The 20,394-nt window shown below is 39.0% G+C and overlaps 1 protein-coding gene across 4 annotated transcripts in view; it reads right to left on the bottom strand.

Annotated features, from left to right (window-relative positions):
• Positions 1-20,394, bottom strand: part of TXNDC16 (thioredoxin domain containing 16) — a 117,593-nt gene that overhangs the window by 88,155 nt on the left and 9,044 nt on the right. For all 4 annotated transcript variants that reach the window (XR_003515992.1, XM_027572283.2, XM_027572282.2 and 1 more), the window contains 5 exons: positions 18,844-18,959; positions 17,943-18,249; positions 16,689-16,771; positions 11,631-11,704; positions 10,721-10,795 (listed from right to left, as the gene is read on the bottom strand). Coding sequence is in view for 3 of the 4 variants with exons in the window: in XM_027572283.2 (XP_027428084.1) it covers positions 10,721-10,795; positions 11,631-11,704; positions 16,689-16,771; positions 17,943-18,105 (395 nt within the window). In the remaining variant the exon portion in view is untranslated. The remainder of the gene's footprint in view (positions 1-10,720; positions 10,796-11,630; positions 11,705-16,688; positions 16,772-17,942; positions 18,250-18,843; positions 18,960-20,394) is intronic.

Below are 20,394 nucleotides of genomic sequence, written 5' to 3'. Positions count from 1 at the left end.
GAGTTATACCAGAATTCTCTGCACTATATGCTCACTTTTCTCTAAATCTAAAACTGCTCTAAATAAAACAAAACCTAGGGGCACCTGGATGGCACAGTCAGTTGAGCATCCAACTCTCGGTTTTGGCTCAGGTCATGATCTCAGGGTTGTGAGGTCGAGCCCCACATCAGGCTCTGCATTTAGCATGGAGTCTGCTTGTCTTTCTCTCCCCTCCCCCAATGCTCCCCCCTCTGCTTATGCTCATGCTCTCTCTCTCTCTCCTTCTCTCTTCTAAAATAAATAAAATCTTTAGGGTGCCTGGGTGGCTCAGTTGGTTGAGTGACTGCCTTCGGCTTGGGTCATGATCCTGGAGTCCCAGAATTGAGTCCAGCATCGGGCTCCCTACTGAGCAGGGCGTATGCTTCTCCCTCTGACCCTCCCCCCCTCATGCTCTCTCTCTCAAATAAATAAATAAAATCTTTAAAAAAAATAATTTAAAATAAATAAAATCTTTAAAAAAAATCTAGGTCATCCTCTAAATTGGAAGGGTAAGAGATTAGTAGTGGTGTCTTGTACACTCCTAACCATATCTCAGACAGAGAGAATTCCCAGTACCATGGGCAGAAATTTACAAATTGCCAAACCTAGGTTTGATTTACTAATTCTTCTCTTTAATCAAGTTGTTTGTTTATGACAAAATTCTAAAGCTGGAAAAAGTAGAGGAGGAGCTAAAATGGAGTAGGAGGACCCTAGATTTGCCTCATCCCTCAAACACAGGTAGATAAATATCAAATCATTTTGAATACCCAAGACATTGATCTGAGGACTGACAGAATAAACTGCACAACTAGAGAGAGGGAAGAAGACATAGCATGGAAGGTAGGAGGTGCAGAGATGTGGTCTGGGGGAGAAAGAGATCAGGGGTGCTGCAGAGGGGAGGGAGCCCTGGTCACAGACAGAGGAGGGAGCGAGGGAGAAAGAGAGAGAGGTGGGGGGAGGGAAGGAGAGAGGGAGAGAGAGAGAGAGGAGTGCACAGGGGACTGCATAAGGAAAACACTTCCCCAAAGCCACTGACTGGGAAAACGAGAGGAGCTGATTTACAAGATTTTTTTTTTTTGATAACCAGTGGGTCTCAAAGACTAGAGTTTTAGCCGTCCACAGCAGAGCTGGTGTGGAGCCTGGCAGGGGCTGCAGTTCTCCTGTGGAGAAGGAGGGCAGATAGCCTGGGGGCAGATGTTGTGATCAGAGGATTCCCTGGGACCCACTGGGGAAAGCAGTTCCCCATTCTTGGAGCGCATCTGAGAGAGGTCAACTAAAGAGTTAGTGGGCACTATTTCCCTCCCCCGCCTCTCAGCATAGGTGCAAAGACACCTGCTGAGGGCAGCTAACCTGGACACCAGCTTTTTGCTGTGCTTTATACCAAACTCCAAACCCCTGCACTTTGGTGCGACTGCCCTTCTGAGACAAACCTGCATCACTCCCAGTACAGTGAGACCCTGCCCTAGAGGACCAGCTCAGGTTCCCACCATGCCAGGTCCCTAAAGTTTGGAGTTTTAAAACTCATCTAATCTACCTGGGATAGACCCCAAGGTGCACTGTGCTACCACGTGGGTGGCCATGCTGGACACAGACAGGGGAAAGGCAGGGATCTGAGGAATGCCAGGGACACACAAGGGGAGATTCTTTGCTCTTCTGGAAGGGCTTCCCGGACAGCAGCAGGTGTGTATTCCCCTCTCTAAGGACAAGGAAGAGGGCTGCCCCATTTCCCTCCCTCACCCCTCAGCATAAACTAATTTCAGTAAGCAGCACAGAGCCAACAGTGGCGGCTAAACAGCTTACACCAAGCCCTACCGCCTGTGCTCTGCTGGTGCGGCTTTCTTGGGCAAGTGTGCCTGAGAACCAGCATGGTGGGCTCCTCCCCAAGAAGACCAGCACAACCCCCACTACCCCCCACATAGCACATCTATTAACCATAAGGTTCTACAAAGCTTCAGCTCTAGTGGAAATAGCATTGGGTCTCTCTTAACAAACAGACCAGAATACAACTAGTTAAAACTAACCACACTCTGGCCAAGGTCCAAACACTCGCCACTGCAGGCAAGGAGAAACTCTGAAGAGGACTGACCTGTAGGAAAGAGGTGCCAAAACACACCGTAGCACAGTGCACACTCTGAAACACTTCCTGAAGCACCAGGCCCTGGACAGCATAGGACCTCTTCTTCATAAAACCATTACTCTCAAGAGCAGGAAAGATAACAGGCTTTCATTTTTGTTTGTTTGTTTTTAAGATTTTATTTATTTAATTGACAGAGAGAGAGAAAGCATAAGCAGAGGGAGCAGCAGAGAAAGAGAGAGAGCAGACTCTCTGCTGAGCAGGGAGCCCGATGTGGGGCTCAATCCCAGGACCCTGGGATCATGACCCAAGCCAAAGGCAGATGCTCAACCGACTGAGCCACCCAGGTGCCCCCATAACAGGATTTCCTAACACAAAGAAGAAGACAGAGACCTAGATAAAATGCCAAGACAGAGGAATTCATCCCAAAAAAAAAAAAAACAAGAAAAGGTCATGGCCAGGGATCTAATCAAAACAAATATAAGTAATATTCTTGATCCAGAATATAAAGCAACAATCATAAGGATACTAGTTGGGCTTGAGAAAAGCAAAGAAGACACCAGGGAGACCCTTGACAAAGAGATAAAAGACCTAAAACCTAGTCAGGCTGAAATGAAAACTGCAATAACCAAGATGCAAAACTGACTGGATGTAATGACCACGAGGATGGAAGAAGAATAGGAACAAATAAGTGATATAGAAGATAAAATTATGGAAAATAATGAAGCTGAAGAGGGAAAAAAAAATATTGGATCATGAATGCAGACCTAGGGAACTCAGCAGTTCCATAAAGCATAATAACATTCGTATCATAGGAGTCCCAGAAGAAGAGGGAAAAGAGGGCAGAAGGTTTATTTGAGGAAATTACAGCTGAAAACTTCCCCAATCTGGGAAAGGAAACAGATATCCAAATCAAGAAGGCACAGAGAACTGCCATCAAAATCAACAAAAGCAGGCCAACACCAAGACATATCAGAGTAAAATTTGCAAAATATAGAATAAGGAAAAAATACAAAACCTTTGGGAAACAGCAAAAGGGTCCTAAGAGAGAAGTATAGAGCAATACAGGCATATCTCAAGAAGCAAGAAAAATCTTAGGGCGCCTGGGTGGCTCAGATGGTTAAGCATCTGCCTTTGGCTTAGGTCATGATCCCAGGGTCCTGGGATCGAGTCCCGCATCGGGCTCCCTGCTGAGCGGGGAGCCTGCTTCTCCCTCTGCCTCTCTCTCTCTGTCTGTCTCTCATGAATAAATAAATAAAATCTTAAAAAAAAAAAAGAAGAAAAATCTTAAATATGCAACCTAACCTTACACCTAAAGGAGCTAGAAAAAGAACAACAAATGAAGCCTAAAACCAGCAGCAGAAGGGAAATAATAAAGATTAGAGGAGAAATAAATGACATAGAAACAACAACAACAAAAAAAACAGAAAAGATCAATGAAATTGGAGATGGTTCTTTGAAAAAACTAATAAAACTGATAAACCCCTAGCCAGACTTATCAAAAAGAAAAAAGACCCAAATGAATAAAATTGTGAATAAAAGAGATCACAACCACCACCACAGAAATATAAACAATTAAAGAGAATATTATGAAAAACTATATGCCAAGAAATTGGGTAATCTGGAAGAGATGGATAATATCCTAGAAACATATAAACCACCAACTGAAAAAGGAAGAAATAGAAAACTTGAACACATCAATACACAGCAAAGAAATTTAATCAGTAATCAAAAATCTCCCATCAAACAAAAGTCCAGGGCCAGATGCCTCCATAGGGGAATTCCACCAAACATTTAAAGAATTAATACCTATTCTTCTAAAAAAAGAGAAATGGAAGGAAAACATCCAAACTCATTCTACAGAGCCAGTGTTACCCAGATAAAGACCCCACTAAAAAAGAGAATAGGCCAATATCCCAGATGAACATGGATATAAAACTTGTCAACAAAATACTAGCATATCAAATCCATCCAACAGTACATTAAAGGAATCATTCACCATAATCAAGTGGGATATATTTCTAGGTTGCAAGGGAGGTTCAATTCTCAAATCAGTCAACGTGACATACCACATTAATAAAAGAAAGGATAAGAACCATATGATCCTCTCAATAGATACAGAAAAAGCATTTGACAAAGTACAGCATCCTTCTTGATAAAAACCCTCAATAATGTAGGGATAGAGGGAAATTACCTCAATATCATAAAGGTCATATATGAAAGACCCACACAGCTAATATTATCCTCAATGGGGAAAAACTGAAGGCTTTTCCTTTACAGTCAGGAACAAGGCAGGGGTGTCCACTCTCCCCACTGTTATTTAACATAGTACTACAAGTCCTAGCCTCAGCAAACAGATAACAAAAAGAAATAAAAGGCATCCAAATTGGTAAGGAAGAAGTCAAACTCACTAATTGCAGATGACATAACACTCTATGTAGAAAACCTGAAGATGCCACCAAAAAATCGCAAGAAATACACGAATTCAGTAAAGTCACAGGATACAAAGTCAATGTACAGAAATCTATTGCATTTCTATACACCAATAATGAAGCAGCAGAAAAAGAAATCAAGGAATCAATCCCATCTACAGTTGCACAAAAACAGTAAAATACTTAGGAATAAACCTAACCAAAAAGGTAAAAGAGCTGTACTCTGAAAACTATTGAACACTTATGAAAGAAATTAGAGAGGACACAAAGAAACATTCCATGCTCATGGACTGGAAAAACAAATATTGTTAAAATGTCTATACTACCCAAAGAAATCTACACATTTAATGCAATCCCTATCAAAATATCACCAGCAATTTTCATAGAGCTAGAACAAATAATCCTAAAATGTGTATGGAACCACAAAAGACCCTGAATAGCCAAAGCAACCTTGAGAAAGAAAAGCAAAGCTGGAGACATCATAATACTGAACTTCAAGTTATATTACAAAGCTGTAGTCATCAAGAGAGTATGGTACTGGCACAAAAACAGACACATAGATCAATGAAACAGAATAGAAAACCCAGAAATAGACCTACAACTCTACGGTCAGTTTCAACAAAACTGGATGTTATATGAAAACAATGAATCGTGGATCACTACATCAAAAAACTAATGATGTACTGTATGGTGACTAACATAACACAATAAATAAAATGAAATTTAAAAAATTAAAAAATAAATAAAAAATAATTTTAAAAAAGGAGAAACAAAAAAATATATCCAATGGAAAAAGGACAGTCTCTTCAACAAATGGTGTCAGGAAAACTGGACAGCAACATGCAGAAGAATGAAACTGGACCACTTTCTTACACCTTACACAAAAATAAATTCAAAATGGATTAAAGACTTAAATACGAGACAGGAAACCATCAAAATCCTAGAGGAGAACATAGGCACTAACCTCTTTGACATCAGCCATAGCAACTTCCTATGACATACATCTCCGGAAGCAAGGGAAAGCAAGGCAAAAATGAACTATTGGGACTTCACCAAGATAAAAAGTTCCCTCACAGCAACAAAAACAATCAACAAAACTAAAAGGCAGCCTACGGAATGGGAGAAGATATTTGCAATTGACATATCGGATAAAGGGTTAGTATCTAAAATCTATAAAGAACTTAACAAACTCGGGGCGCCTGGGTGGCTCAGTCATTAAGTGCCTGCCTTCGGCTCGGGTCATGATCCCGGGGTCCTGGGATCGAGTCCCGCATCAGGCTCCCTGCTCTGCGGGAAGCCTGCTTCTCCCTCTCCCACTCCCCCTGTTTGTGTTCCCTCTCTCAAATTAATAAATAAAATCTTTCAAAAAAATTAAAAAAAAAAAGAACTTAACAAACTTAATACCCAAAAAAACACATAACCTAGTTAAGAAATGGGCAGAAGACGTGAATAGACATATTTCCAAAGAAGACATCAAGATGGTTAACAGACACATGAAAAGATGCTCAACATCACTCATCATCAGAGAAATACAAATAGAAACTACAATGAGATATCATATCCTCACTCTTCTCAGAATGGCTAAAAATAACACAGGAAACAACAGATGTTGGCGAGGATGCAGGGGAAGGGGAACCCTCTTGCAGGGTTGGTGGGAATGCAAACTGGTGTGGTCACTCTGGAAAACAGTATGGAGGTTCCTCACAAAATTAAAAATAAAATTACCCTAGGATTCAGCACCTGCACTACAAAAATACTGATTTTAAGGGATACATGCACCCCAATGTTTATGGCAGCATTATTAACAACAGGCAAATTATGGAAAGAACCCAAATGTCCATCAACTGATGAATGGATAAAGAAGATGTGATGTATATGTGGGGTGTGTGTGTGTAATGGAATATTACTTAGCCATCAAAAAGAATGAAATCTTGCCATTTGCAACAACATGGATGGACCCAGAGTGTATTATGCTAAGCAAAATAAGTCAGTCAGAAAAAGACAAATGCCATATGTTCTCATTCATATGTGGAATTTAAGAAACAAAACAAATGAACATGGCGGGGAGGGGAGAGGGGCAAACCATAAAACAGGCCTTTAACTATAGAGAATAAACGGAGGATTGATGGAGGGAGGTAGGCCGGGGATGGGCTAAATGGGCGATGGATATTAGGCGGGCACTAGTTGTGATGAACACTGGGTGTTATATGTAAGTGATGAATCACTAAATCCTTCACCTGAAACTAATAATTACACTGGATGTTGACTGGAATTTAAATAAAAACTTGAAAATAAATAAAAAATAAAACTGGAAAAATGTATAAACAAAATCTATTATTTTTTTAAATGGGCAAATTCCTTTGAAACAAAAGCATAAAGGAAACCACAGTAAAACTTAAAACCTATAATTCAGAAGAGAAAAGATAAATATGACCAGATAATTCTTTAAAGAATAGGGAAATTCAGGGGCATCTCAGTGGTTCAACTGGTTAAGCATCTGACTCGATTTCAACTCAGGTCATGATCTCAGGGTCGTGAGATCAAGTCCCACATGGGGCTCTGTGCTCAGCATGGAGTCTATTTGAGATTCTCTCTGTACCTCTGCCCCTCCCCCTGTACTCTCCCACATGTGCACTCTCTCTCAAATAAATAAAATCTTAAAAAAAAAAAAAATAGGGAAATTCAAATGATAAATGACAAACTTGGGGGGAAATCTAGTTTGTGTCTCCTTCATATAAAGAAAGTATCTAGCAGCACCTGGGTGACTCAGTGTGTTAAGCCTCCAACTCTTGGTTTCAGCCCAGGTCGTGACCTCATGGGTCATGGGACAGAAAAGAAGAGATTGGGGATGACTCCCCGCTTAGAAGATTCTCTCCCTCTGCCCCTTCCCCCACTCACTTGTGCACTCTCTCCCTCTCTAAAATAAATCTTAAAAAAAAAAAAAAAGTATCTAGAAGTTAATAAAGTTCAAGCATGATAGAAAAATGGGCAAAAGATTCCAAACAGCAGTTCGGGTCCACTTCAATGAATAGTATGCACCGGCAAGAGTACAGAGAGAGAAACTGCTTGCCAGGCACTGGATATTTCAAACTGATGGTTTTAGCACATAAAAGTAGAATGATAGATTGAAAGGTATTTTTCTTCCCCTCATGGTTATTTGGAAGGTGCAGCCATGACATGGCACATTTAGCACAGTTCTTCAACATTCTAAATATCACTACTGAGAATTTTTGTAAAATACTATATTCTACAAGTCATTTTTTCTTACATTTTAAATTAAAATGAGGACCTTGCCTCTTTGGAATTCTACCTCCTTGACATTTATTTTTCCCCATCAGTTTCTTCTTCCCATAAGTGTTGGTATTGTATAAGATGCTCCCTGGATAACCTGTATGTTGACTACACCCACATCTGTACTCCTCAGGGGTTCAAACTCCCACAGATCCCTACTTGAGTCTCAAATCTGATGGGCATTCCCCTGTTAAAGTAGGCTCATCTTCCCCTGTCAATCTGTTCTTCTTCCTTGCCTACTTCAGATGTTGATCAGAGAGGATTTGGGGTTGAGTGAGATTGGAAAGACAGAAAAGAAGAGATTAGGGAGTAAGTTCAAGTTTGTAGTTTTGCTGATTGTTACCAAATTAGCTCTTAGCAAATCCAGTTAATTTCACCTCCTAGGCATTAAAAAGAAAACCCCCTCTTTGTTATCTCTATTTTACCTCCCTAGATTGTATAATGGACACACAATGGTCTCTATGTGTGCTTGAACTTCACAAATCGGTCTCACAAATCGAGAAAGAGCTCGAAAGTACTAATCTGAGTATATCACTTATCTGCCTACAATCCTCTGTTGAACAATCACGTTTTGAGGTGGTCAGGACAGTGAGCCAAACCTTAAAGTAATAATCAAGCCTTTATTCACTCACTGTGATAGCGCAAGCCAGAGGCCAAAAGAGAGGCACCAGTTCTGCTCCATTCCTTGCCCCACCCGCCATGGGCCAGCATTAGGCAAGGGTCAGGTGGGTGCAGTGCAGGTGCAGGGAGGCATCTCATTCCAAGGGGCCCCAAACAAAAGGCTCCTGACTCTTTATGGACTCATGGGCTGAGGAGAAAGAAAGGGGGAAGAGCCAGAAGTGGAAAGATACCGAGTCAAGTGGAGAAAAGTGCCTCAACCAAAGACCCCTGGTAAGGAGTTCTTAGCAGAAGCACCTGGAAGGTGCCTCAGTCAAGGTCCCTGATAATGAGGCCTCTGAATGGAGACACTTGGGCTAAAAATACAGGTTATATATGAGCATGTCTGGCCTAGGTGCCTGAGTCTTGGACCTCAATTTTCTCTAGAAAACACAATGCACTGGACATGCACACAGTCTGGTGTGGGCAGGGCACCTTTCCCCTATGAGGCCTGCCAGACAATGGCTATAATTGCCTATGGTCAGGACTCATAGGTCACACAAGGATTCTGGCTTGGAGCCAAACTCCTCACCCTTCAGTGGCTACCCCAAAGCCTCAACCTCTTCACATGGTAAACAAAGATCCCTTCATCTGACCCCCATGCCTACTTTTCTGCTATCATCTCCCGCTTCACATTTCATACTCCAGTAAAAACTGCCCCCCCTCCATGGGGCGCCTGGGTGGCTCAGGTCAGTTAAGCATCTGCCTTTGGCTCAGGTCATGATTTCAGCCCACACTGGGCTCCCTGCTCAGCAGGGAGTCTGTTTCTCCCTCTACCCCTCCCCCTGCTCTCTCTCTCTCAAAAAAATAAAATCTTCTAAAAAATTTATTTAAAAAAAAACTGCCCCCCCTCCAAAGTATTCTAACCTCCATGCCTTTGTTCAGTTTCCCCTGCTTTCCCCACCTTCTGTTTCTTCACCAAGCAAACTCCCACTTATCCTTTGAGATTTATCCCAGGTGCCACCTCCACCAGGAAGCCTTCTTAACAAATATCCATCTTCATTCTAGACACAAGTAACTCTTCCCTATGCTGTGGATTCTTAAGCTCTCGTGCACACAAATTACTACCAATTTACTTACTACATAATATTTCCTGTTTCTGTATCTATGTAACAAAACACTAAATTCCTAGAGAACAGAAGCCATATCAGTTCTTTGGAATTCCTCTCCAAAAGGCCACCATTCACTCTTTACAATTGGTTTCTTAGTCTACAGGCCTTAGACTCCATGGTTGTCAGGGATTTCTAAAATCTTTTCATTTATATATGATGAGTACTGGAACATTTAAAAGTGTCCATTTGCAAAGTGATAACCACAACTTTTCACCTGTAAGTTCTGAATTTCTTGTCATTTAACTTTCACCCAATTTTTATGGGAATCCAGTCCGAGAGAAGGAAGAGGGGAGCCAAGCAGACAACAAAGATATTCAATGTCAGCAAAAGTCTTAGTACCCAGCAGTCCTAACACAACATTAAACTGGACAAGTCCACGTAAACTTGTGTCCCTGATTAAGTCGTAGCTTCTAGCTGTGTCACCGAAGAGGAAACCAGACTTCATTCAGGGAGAGATTGCAAGAATGGACTCCACAGGGCGCCTGGGTGGCTCAGTTGGTTAAGCGACTGCCTTCAGCTCAGGTCATGATCCTGGAGTCCCGGGATCGAGTCCCACATTGGGCTCCCTGCTCAGCAGGGAGTCTGCTTCTCCCTCTGACACTCTTCCCTCTCGTGCTCTCTATCTCTCATTCTCTCTCTCAAATAAATAAATAAAATCTTTAAAAAAAAAAGAATGGAAATTTAGATTCTCTCTCTCTCACTAAACACTAAAATGTGTGCTGGTACTATTTGCACTGTTTCTGCACCTACTGAGTAGGCACAAAGCTACAGACTCCAGAAAAATAAGGCTAGGGTGAGAAGCATGCCAGACATTTTTAAAAATCCCAGTGAGAATAGCAAAGATGAGCTTTTTACCTGGTAAAATCCTTACTCCACAGTTATATTCAAAGCAAAAGCAATACTATGACCATGTGATTGTGTCCTCTCCCATTTTTATACAAAGATGTTTCTGTATCCTTTGCCATTCAAGACATTTTAGATCCTCTACATAGGGAGAAGATAGACCAGGAGTTTGTGTGAAATGAATGTCTACAAATATAATGTTAAAACCCTAAAATATTTTAATAGATTGTGGCTGCCTCAAATTAAATCAAGAGATAAATAACAATAAATGAATGTGTACCCCCTGTACTTACAAGAGAACATGAGCAACGATGGCATTCACATCGAACAAGGTATCAGTAGGGAATTCTCTGAGTAAGATGTTGCCCCTATAAAAAAATTTAAAAAGCATTACAGAAATATTTCCTTGGAATTCATTTTTCTTGTCTAATAGGTTTTAAGTTCTTGATGTTAGAGCCTGGGTGTTATACATTATCCCATGCACCTCACCTACCAGCGTGCTGACCATAAAATACACAAAAATATTTATCGAATATACACTCAATAAATATGTTGACTTTGAAGAGCCCAGACCCTGGGCTAGGCAAAAAGACTGGGAAAACACAGGAGTCTCAACAAGGCTTCCTACCAACCTCCCAGTCACATACACACACTTTCCCTAAATGGGCTGGGAAGGAGACAAGTAGGAGAGAAAAAGAACTGTCCTTAGCAGTTGATCTCTGAGGAGACAGAATATGTCCCCACTTCTTGGGCCAAATCCCAACAGTTTGAGAAAAAGACTCTGAGAAACCTGAGAGACTAGCAGACCAAAGTGGAGAGGAATCTCTAACTGGGACATTGGCAGATCTCTCAAAAATACATTTCTTTCACACCCAAATATGGACCTGACAGATCTATTTGAAACACGAAATTTGTGACGGGCTTACTTTCCAGGCACTTATAGTAGGAGTTTACATAAGAATTCTCATGTAATATTCAAAACAAGCCTGTGAGGTAGGTTTTACAGCTATTTTACCTCATTTTATAGATAAGGAAGCTGAAGCACAGGTAACAAATCTATGACTTAGACTATTTGCTAAGCTTCATGTGACCTCCCCCCGCAACTGTATACAACTTTATTCTGGCTTGGTGATATTTTGTATATTTTAATATTCTAGAAGTATAGCTTTATATCCGCCTATCACACTCAAAAAAATACTTTACCTGAATAAATATGCTTTCACCAAATCTTTCTCTTTTCCACAGTATCTTGATGTTTCTTCTTTGACACAATTAACCTTTAAAAGATTATATTTAAGGTTTAGAGTATATATCAAAAAGTCAAGTTTCTTGGTTAGGGAAACAAGAAGGAAAATTAAACAGCACAATCTGTCTCCGGGTCAAATTTTTTATTTTACTTTTCTTTCTGATTTGTATCCTATAATTGCTTATTTATTCAAGTGCTTGAGGTAACCCCGAGAAAGGAATTATTTCTACACCTAAGAGTTCTATTTAATTATACCTGAGAGAATACTTATGGAACAAGTAGGAAGTAACCAAGTAGAAAAGGAAAGAAACAATGAAGGCGGGACAAAAAAAATCATGAGTAAAAGCCAAGAAGCAGAAGTAAGTGGTTAAGTTGGGAGCATGAAAGCATCTCAGCAGCTGGAATAAAGATACTGCTGGTTTCTTATCCAAAATCCAGCCTTCCTTTTGTTCTACTACCAGAACTTCCCTAAACACAAGTGCCCCAATGAAAGACTTTTCCGGACTCCCCAACAGCTACAGATGGCCAGTGTTAGAAGTCACTGGGGTTGGATTCCAGATGGTTCTTAAAAGGGAGCTAACTTATACTCTTTTTCCACTTCTTCCTGACAAAAAACAGACAAGGCAGCTGGGGCACCAGCAGTAATCATGGACCATAAAATGTCTTTAAAGAGAGAAACCCATGCTGAGCATGGTGCCACAGAAAGAATGAACCCTAATCACTGATGACATCACAGCAGGCCTAACAGCCCTTGATAATTTATAATCTAGACTCTGTGTCAAAAATATAAGAATAATCCTGGCAGCAACATGAAGATACAGTGGAAGGCAAGAGAGCACAAAGATAAGGAGGCAGGTTAAACAAATATCACATCAGTACAGGGCAAGGATGACTGGCACCTGAAGTAAAGCAGAGAAGGACAGAAGAAGTTCAAGAGATTTCTCACCAATCCAGTAAGGCGAACTAGGGAGAAGAAGAGGCATGTGTATGCAGCCTGGGATAGAGGGGGAAGGAAAGAGATAAAGAAAACAAAGAGGTTTCAAGATGGGGCAATGGGTAGCCACCAACAAAACTTAAACTAAGGCTGGAAGAAAAAGTTATTTCATTTTAGAGTTTGTTTTTGTTTGATTTTTTAAAATGGGTTTGGGGTTGTTTTTGTTGTTTTTTTGGTTTGTTGGGTTTTTTTTAAAGATTTTATTTACTTGAGAGAGAAAGAATGAGACAGAGAGAGAGAGCATGAGAAGAGGGAGGGTCAGAGGGAGAAGCAGACTCCCCGCTGAGCAGGGAGCCCGATGCGGGACTCGATCCCAGGACTCCAGGATCATGACCTGAGCTGAAGGCAGTTGCTTAACCAACTGAGCCACCCAGGCGCCCCATGGGTTTGGGGTTTTGTGTGTGTCGTTCAATTTAATTTTAATGGAGTTTGAGGAAGTAGAATGACAACTGGGGAAGCCACATTTATTTTCAAAAGCTACAAAAGGAGAACTGACACTCAGAAAAAAATATTAGGAATAAAGAATTAGAATTAAAAGTCAGAATACAGCTACACCTGCCAAAAAACTGAATGTTAGCAAGAATTTTTAAAAGTCAGAGCATAGGTGATGATTGACATTATGACAATAGATTTTTTTTTCCATTCATCCCATTCAACATATATATGAACACCTACCATATGTTAGTCACTCTCCTAGTCACTGGGGTACCGTTAGGCTCCAAATAAAGATCTTTATCTTTAGAACTTACATTCTAAAAGTAGAGACAGACAATTTTAAAAACTAGTATGTAGTGTTAAGTCCCATATAGGGAAAAAAAAGTAAGGGGATAGTGTGTGACAGGACATTTTAGATAGGTAATCAAGGAAGGCTTGGGGGAGGGGGTAACCTTTGCAAAAAGAACAGAAGGAATGGAATGATGCATATGATTATCATATAAATGTGTGGAAGAGAGGAGTTCTAAGCAGAAGGGAAAATATTTGCAAAGGCCTTGTGGAAATAACATTTCCAGCAGGTTCAGGTAACAAAAAGATGACCTGTAGGTGTCAGGAACAAACTAAGTAAGGTAAAGGGACAAAAAAATGAAATCAGAGGAAGCCAGTGTCCACAAGAGTGAAGAGTTTCTATTTTATCCTAACTATTAACGGGAAACCTTTCTGAAGGGGTAGCAAAGGGACCTGACACATATGACTTATGTGTGGAGAAAAGTTTAGTGGGACAAGAGTGAAAGGAGAAATACCAATTATTAGAAGGCTACTATAGTTTCCCAGATGAGAAGTGATGAAGGTTTAGACAAGGGGAGGGAGGGGTCAGATTTGGGAAGTTTTGATAATAGAACCTAAAGATTTCTTGATGGCTTGGTTATGACAAAACGAAAAGTCAAAGATGATTCAAAGGTTTTTTGTTTTAAAATCTGCTTTGATATAATGAGATAGCTATACCAGCTTTCTTTTGGTCATCACTTACATGATACATCTTTTCCCTTCATTTACTTCGAAGATGTCTAAAGCCTGTATTTCAAGATGCATTTCTAAATAGTACAGAGTTGGGTTTGGTTATCATACCCAGCTTGGCAATCTCTGTCTTAACAGGAACATTTAGTCCAATTTATATTTTAGTGTTTTCTTCATCTATGTCTGCCTCCTGAAATCTTAACTTTTAAAGACGATCTCAAAATGCTACTTTTTGTCAAGTCTTTCCCACTACTATACATGACCTTCTGCCCTGACGATTAGATATGAGTTTCCCTTCCTTTAAACCTAAATGGCATTTTATTTGTAACTATTACAATGATTATGTTCTGCTAATTACTGAGATGATTTGTGAATGTGTTTTTTCTCCCCTATTTAGAATCTAAATTCTTCAAGGAAATAGACTGGATCTTAGTCACATATCTATCTAAAAGACTAAATAAAGTCAGGTCATTTCAATGTCATAAACATTTATTTACCCAGCATCTATTATGTGCCAGAGAGTGAGTTAGGTCCTCGATATAGGTCTGTCTTATACACTAGTCTCCTTTCCACATAGCTTAGCATCCTCAACTGTAAAATCAAGACTTTAAGTTTTGTTTGTTCATAAAGGCAACACCCTGGGCATGAACCTTAATATTCTATTCTAGTTACTAGGTACACAGTTACTAGCTACTAGATAAACAGCATGATTATCCCTTTTGAATGTCCTACTAACCTAGTATTTTATTTCTAAACTTTAGAATTTTATTAAAAGCTCCTCAAAGATGAGCACCATTATCATTCTAGAGTGTAATCAGTTGTTTAAAGTTAAAAAAGGTACATATAAAATTGACATAAAAAAAGATTTTTTTAAAGTATTAAGCAGTGATATAATAAGAAATAGATAATTGGTTTTTGCCCCTGGTTCCTGACACAGGGCTCCTAAAACCCTTGTTATTTCCTGAGTGATAGGAGTGTTAGGAGTATCTTTTGTTCTAATATTTGGTCTTTAACCCCAGTTCCTTATATAAGAGCTTCTAAGACTCTTGGAAACCCCTGCAGTGTTTAAGAGTATCTTTCTGCATGCTAATGAGGTGACTGATCCCTGGGGGCCCCCCCTATATAACTTGGAGATGAAGACTGCTCACCAAAAAGACAAAGGCATGATTAGAAGGTTGAACTTTCTGTCCTACCTCCTATCCTCAGGGCTGGAGATATAGTTAATCACCAGCGGCCAAAGATTTAATCAATCATGTCCACATAATGGAACCCCCATAAAAACCCTAAACAATAGGACTTGGAGAGCTTCCAGGATGGTGAACACATCTAAGTACCAGGAGGGTGGCACAGTCCAAACCAGAAGAGGACAGAAGCTCCTCTGCTCAAGACTTCCAGACCTCACCCTATGCATCTCGTCCTTTGGGCTATTACAGGGCTCTATCATTTATGATAAATCAGTAATAGTAAACAAAGTGTCTTCCTTCAATCCTGTGAGTTATTACAGCAAATTATCGAACCCAAGGAGGGGGCTGTAAGAACCCCCAATTTGTAGCCAAGTCAGGCAGAAGTTGTAGGTAACTTGGGAATCCATTCCTTGTGATTGGTATCTGAAGTGGAGGGCAGTCTTATCGGACTGAACCCTTAACCTCTGAGATCTGGGCTAAGTGGGCAGCTAGTGTCAGAACTGATTGGTGTGGAAAACTCACACATTTGATGTCAGAAGCGTTCTCTGGGTAGAAGAAAGAGTTTCCCTTTAATAGCCAAGGTTAGTTAACCTTTCTAGGATTCCTGCCCTGGGAACGCTAACTGCAGGGACCAAGTGGGACAGCAGCCATCTCTCAGAGGTAGAAGGCTAGTGAACTAAGAAAGAATAAATGTACACAGAAAGTCAGGTAGACACTAATCTGAGAGAATTTAATAATCACTGGGTTTTAATCATTCAATTTTCTGAGGTACAAATTCTAAGATTAAAGTAAATGAAAAGCTCACGGAACTATCTAATCTATGATGCATGTGGAAATTTTCCATAATACTCAATGACAAGTTTAAACATCCTTTTGAGAAAAAAATTAAATATGTCATTTCAAGTTAGGTTGTTTTGACTCTGTTCTAAAAATAAAGGAAAAACTGCAACATAAGCCATTATAAAGACCTAGAAGAATAGAAAAGGAAAAATATTTCAATTACCTCAATTTTGGTACCTCAGTTTGTGCTAATAGAAAATAAATAGTTGAATGTGGAGATCTATTAATATATTTGTCAGGCAAAACAACAAAGCTTAACTATAGGACTGAAAACTGAACTATAGCCTCAATAAAACAGTTTGCAAAATAAATTAAGTTCTAAGCTAAAGAATTTTGAACAGCTTTTTTTCTTCATGTACTAATTTACACAATAATCTGGAACTTTCTGTGCTTCTGTTTTTTCGTATAAAAAAAAGGTAGAAAAAAATTATTTTTCCAATCTGGAAAAGGTGTGAAACATAAGTATATTTAGATACTCAGCCTTAAGTCATACAATTGTAAAGTGTTTGTCACTAATAATTTAGTAACAAAAAATGTCTTTCTACCTTTGCAACTGAAATTCCATAGTCCTGGAGAGGTTTAACAGCCTCATTCAGTTCTTCAAGAAATACAGAGGTTCTTGGAGAATCTAAAATAAGAAATGTTTTATGAATGTTTTATGGCTTGCTCCTTAGGAAAGATGAATTTTTAAAATTAAAGCCCAAAGCTGCAAACTGAAGAAGAAATAGATTCATTTGCCCCACAAGTATATAAAACAACAAATAAACATACCTAGTTATATATTTTTACACCCTTATTTCCTATTGCCTCAATATTCTTATTTCTAATGTTTTTATGATATATTTTAACTTTGTAAGTATATTTAAAGTTTTCTAAAACAAGAATAGAATGTTTCATTTAAAGCTAACATTTGGCATTATTTTTCCAAGTTTAATACCACATACACAACACACATAGATGCATGCACAAAACTTTCAAAATGATTTTAAAGCTTTTTTTTATGAGAGAGAGAGAGAACATGCATGCAAGTGAGGGGAGAGGCAGCAGGAGAGGAAGAGAATCTCAAGCACACCCAGCACGGAGCCCATCGTGAGGCTCGATCTCACAACCCTGAGATCATAACCGGAGCTGAAATCAAGAGTCCAACACTTAACTGACTGAGCCACCCAGGCGCCCCTCAAAATGATTTTAAAATACCATTTTCAAATGACAATTATAAGAGAGCCAACAGAAATATGGATTCATTTCACTTACTAATTCCAAGAATAGTTTTTTTTAAGGGATAAAGACTTAATGAGACCATTACAATTCTTAGTTACGTTCAATTGGTTAATCAGTGTAATTAATGGTACAGCTAAAGCAGAGTATTAAACAAAAGAACTACTAATACTTCATTTAAAGTTTTAAAACACTTTAAAAATATTTGTTCACTAAAAATACCAAAAAGTATACTTTCAGAGATGACTAGATGAAATTCAGATGTTATTCACTAATTCTTACCTAGTATTTGCTATGGACTAGTCACATGAGTAAATTCATTTAATCCTCACAACAAATTTACAAAGCAATTATTATTTCCTCATTATGGATGACAACAAAAACACAGAGAGGCTAAGTGACTTGATCAAAATCATACAGTGGCACAATCAGGATTTAAACTCAGGCAGACATATTTTAATAGCAGCTTTATAGCACATAATACTAGTCCTGACAATAAATTCCTGAGAATTTATTGAGAATATTGATTAAATAGCAATAGAAACATCACAAAAATCATGTAGAATATAAAAAATACTTACCAGCTTGACAAAAATAAGCTAAGGAGGCTTTTCCTGGTTGCAATGTACTGAAATATTTCTGAGGACTCAGTTCTGATAGAGAGTCTACTGCTGACTTATAAAAAATGCACATCATGACAAAAGAGATGCCAACTCTAAATATATTGAAACTGGAAGACATCATCAGCTGTAGTTGTACATGGGCAGGAGATTTTTGTCTGTTTTGTTCACTGCTGTGGTTCTGTTGCCTAGGATAATACCTAGCAAGAACAGGTGTTCAACAAAGTTTTGCTGAATAAATTTGTTAAACAAATGAATGAAGTAAAATCTGCAAAAAGAATAATATAAGGCATTACTTATATATTTGATTTTGCCAGTACTTTCCTATTTCCCTCTAGTAAATATTTGAGAGGGATGACATAAAATGACACTGATTTAATAATACTATTGATTTTTGATACTTGCAAAAGATATAAAAGATACCTAGAGAAAGCAACATGAAATATTTTAAGTTTAATAGGTATTTACTAGAGTATGTTAAGCTAATTGTCATTTTTAAGGGTTCTAAAATTAATTCTCAAACATTATTTAATCCTTGTTTTAAATTGGGCATTTTATCTTTCTCTACCTATAACAGATTTACAATCAATACTCAGTTTTAATACCATTAAATGGGAGTGAGACATCCAAAATCTATCTACTATGTCTACATTCTTTTTACTTTAAATTCCCTAGAAGATAGCAATTAAAACTATTTAAAGAACATTCCTTCTAAATATACTTTTAATACATGACTTAGACTTATTTATACAGTTTAGAAATTCAAGCATCTTTTTCAACCCATATTTTAATTCAGCTCTATCTTCTGACCTCAGATTTGTTTTAGATCTCCTCCTCTCATCTCCTTTCCAGCTGTACTTACTTCCACGCTATCCTCTGCATCTGTTGTCAATTCTCTGTCTTCTATTTTGCTGCCTTCAAATTTCTCTCGAACAATTTCTTCTTTCAGGAAGTTTTTCTACTGATGATCTATACTACCTAAGTTTAAAAAAAGATAGTTTGGGAAAATTAGTGTAACATAAATATATCATACTTCTAGAAGGTAAAGATATACCCACAAGCATAGGTGAGAATTTTAATTTTTTTTAAATTTCAAATAGAACCCTTACCTTTCAAACAAAGGATCACTACCTCAAAACAAGAGACAGAAAAAAAATAGCTAAAAATTACTCATAAGAAGAGGGGTAGACTTTCTCAGTAAAGAATAAAATGATAAAAGAATAAAAAATTTAGGGACAATTACACTAAATTGGATATTTACTTTGCTTTTTTTTTTTATAAATATTTTATTTATTTATTTGAGAGAGAGAATGAGATAGAACATGAGACGGGGGAGGGTTAGAGGGAGAAGCAGACTCCCTGCTGAGCAGGGAGCCCGATTCAGGACTCGATCCTGGAACTCGATCCCGGGACTCCAGGATCATGACCTGTGCCAAAGGCAGTCGCTTAACCAAATGAGCCACCCAGGCACCCGACTTCGCTCTTTTTTTAAGATTTTACTTATTTATTTGTCAGAGAGAGAGAGGGAGCATGCACAAGCAGGGGAAGGTGCCGCAGAGGGAGAAGCAGGCTCCCTGCTGAGCAAGGAGCCAGGACTCTAGGATCATGACCTGAGCCAAAGGCAGATGCTTAACCAGCTGAGCCACCCAAGCAGCCCTACTTTGCTCTTTCAATTTTATCAGTAAGCCTATAATTTCTCTCCTTAAGAAGCAGGTATTCCTGGGGCACCTGGATGGCTCAGTTGGTTAAGCGACTGCCTTTGGCTCAGGTCATGATCTTAGGGTCCTGGGATCGAGCCCCACATCGGGCTCCCTATTCCACGGGAAGCCTACTTTCTCCCTCTCCTTCTGTCTGCTCCTCCTCCTGCTTGTGCTCTCTCTCTCTCTCTCCCTGTGTCAAGTGAATAAATAAAATCTTAAAAAAAAAAAAGCAGGTATTCCTATGATCCTATGCCTTGTTTCTTAAATTCCACATATCAGTGAGATCATATGGTAATTGTCTTTCTCTGATTGACTTATTTCACTTAGCATAATACCCTCTAGTTCCATCCATGTTGTTGCATATGGCAAGATATCATTTTTTTTGATGGCTGCAGATCATGGGGGAAGAGAGAAAAAAAATGAAACAAGAGAAAACCAGAGAGGGAGACAAACCATGAGAGACTCTTAATCTTAGGAAACAAACTGAGGGTTGCTGAAGGGGAGGGGGTGGTGGAGTGGGGTAACTGGGTGATGGACATTGGGGAGGGTATGTGTTGTAATGAGCACTGTGTATTATATAAGATTAACGAATCACAGACCTGTACCCCTGAAACAAATAATACATTATGTTAATTAATTGAATTTAAATTTAAAAAAAATTTTTAAAGCAGGTATTCCTAAAAAAAAAAAAGGAGCTAATTACTCATCAATTA

This window comes from Zalophus californianus, chromosome 6 (genome assembly GCF_009762305.2).
Source record: "Zalophus californianus isolate mZalCal1 chromosome 6, mZalCal1.pri.v2, whole genome shotgun sequence".
Lineage (NCBI taxonomy): Eukaryota > Metazoa > Chordata > Mammalia > Carnivora > Otariidae > Zalophus > Zalophus californianus.
The sequence above is the reverse complement of the archived record's forward strand: the minus strand, read 5'-3'. Positions and strand labels throughout refer to the sequence as shown.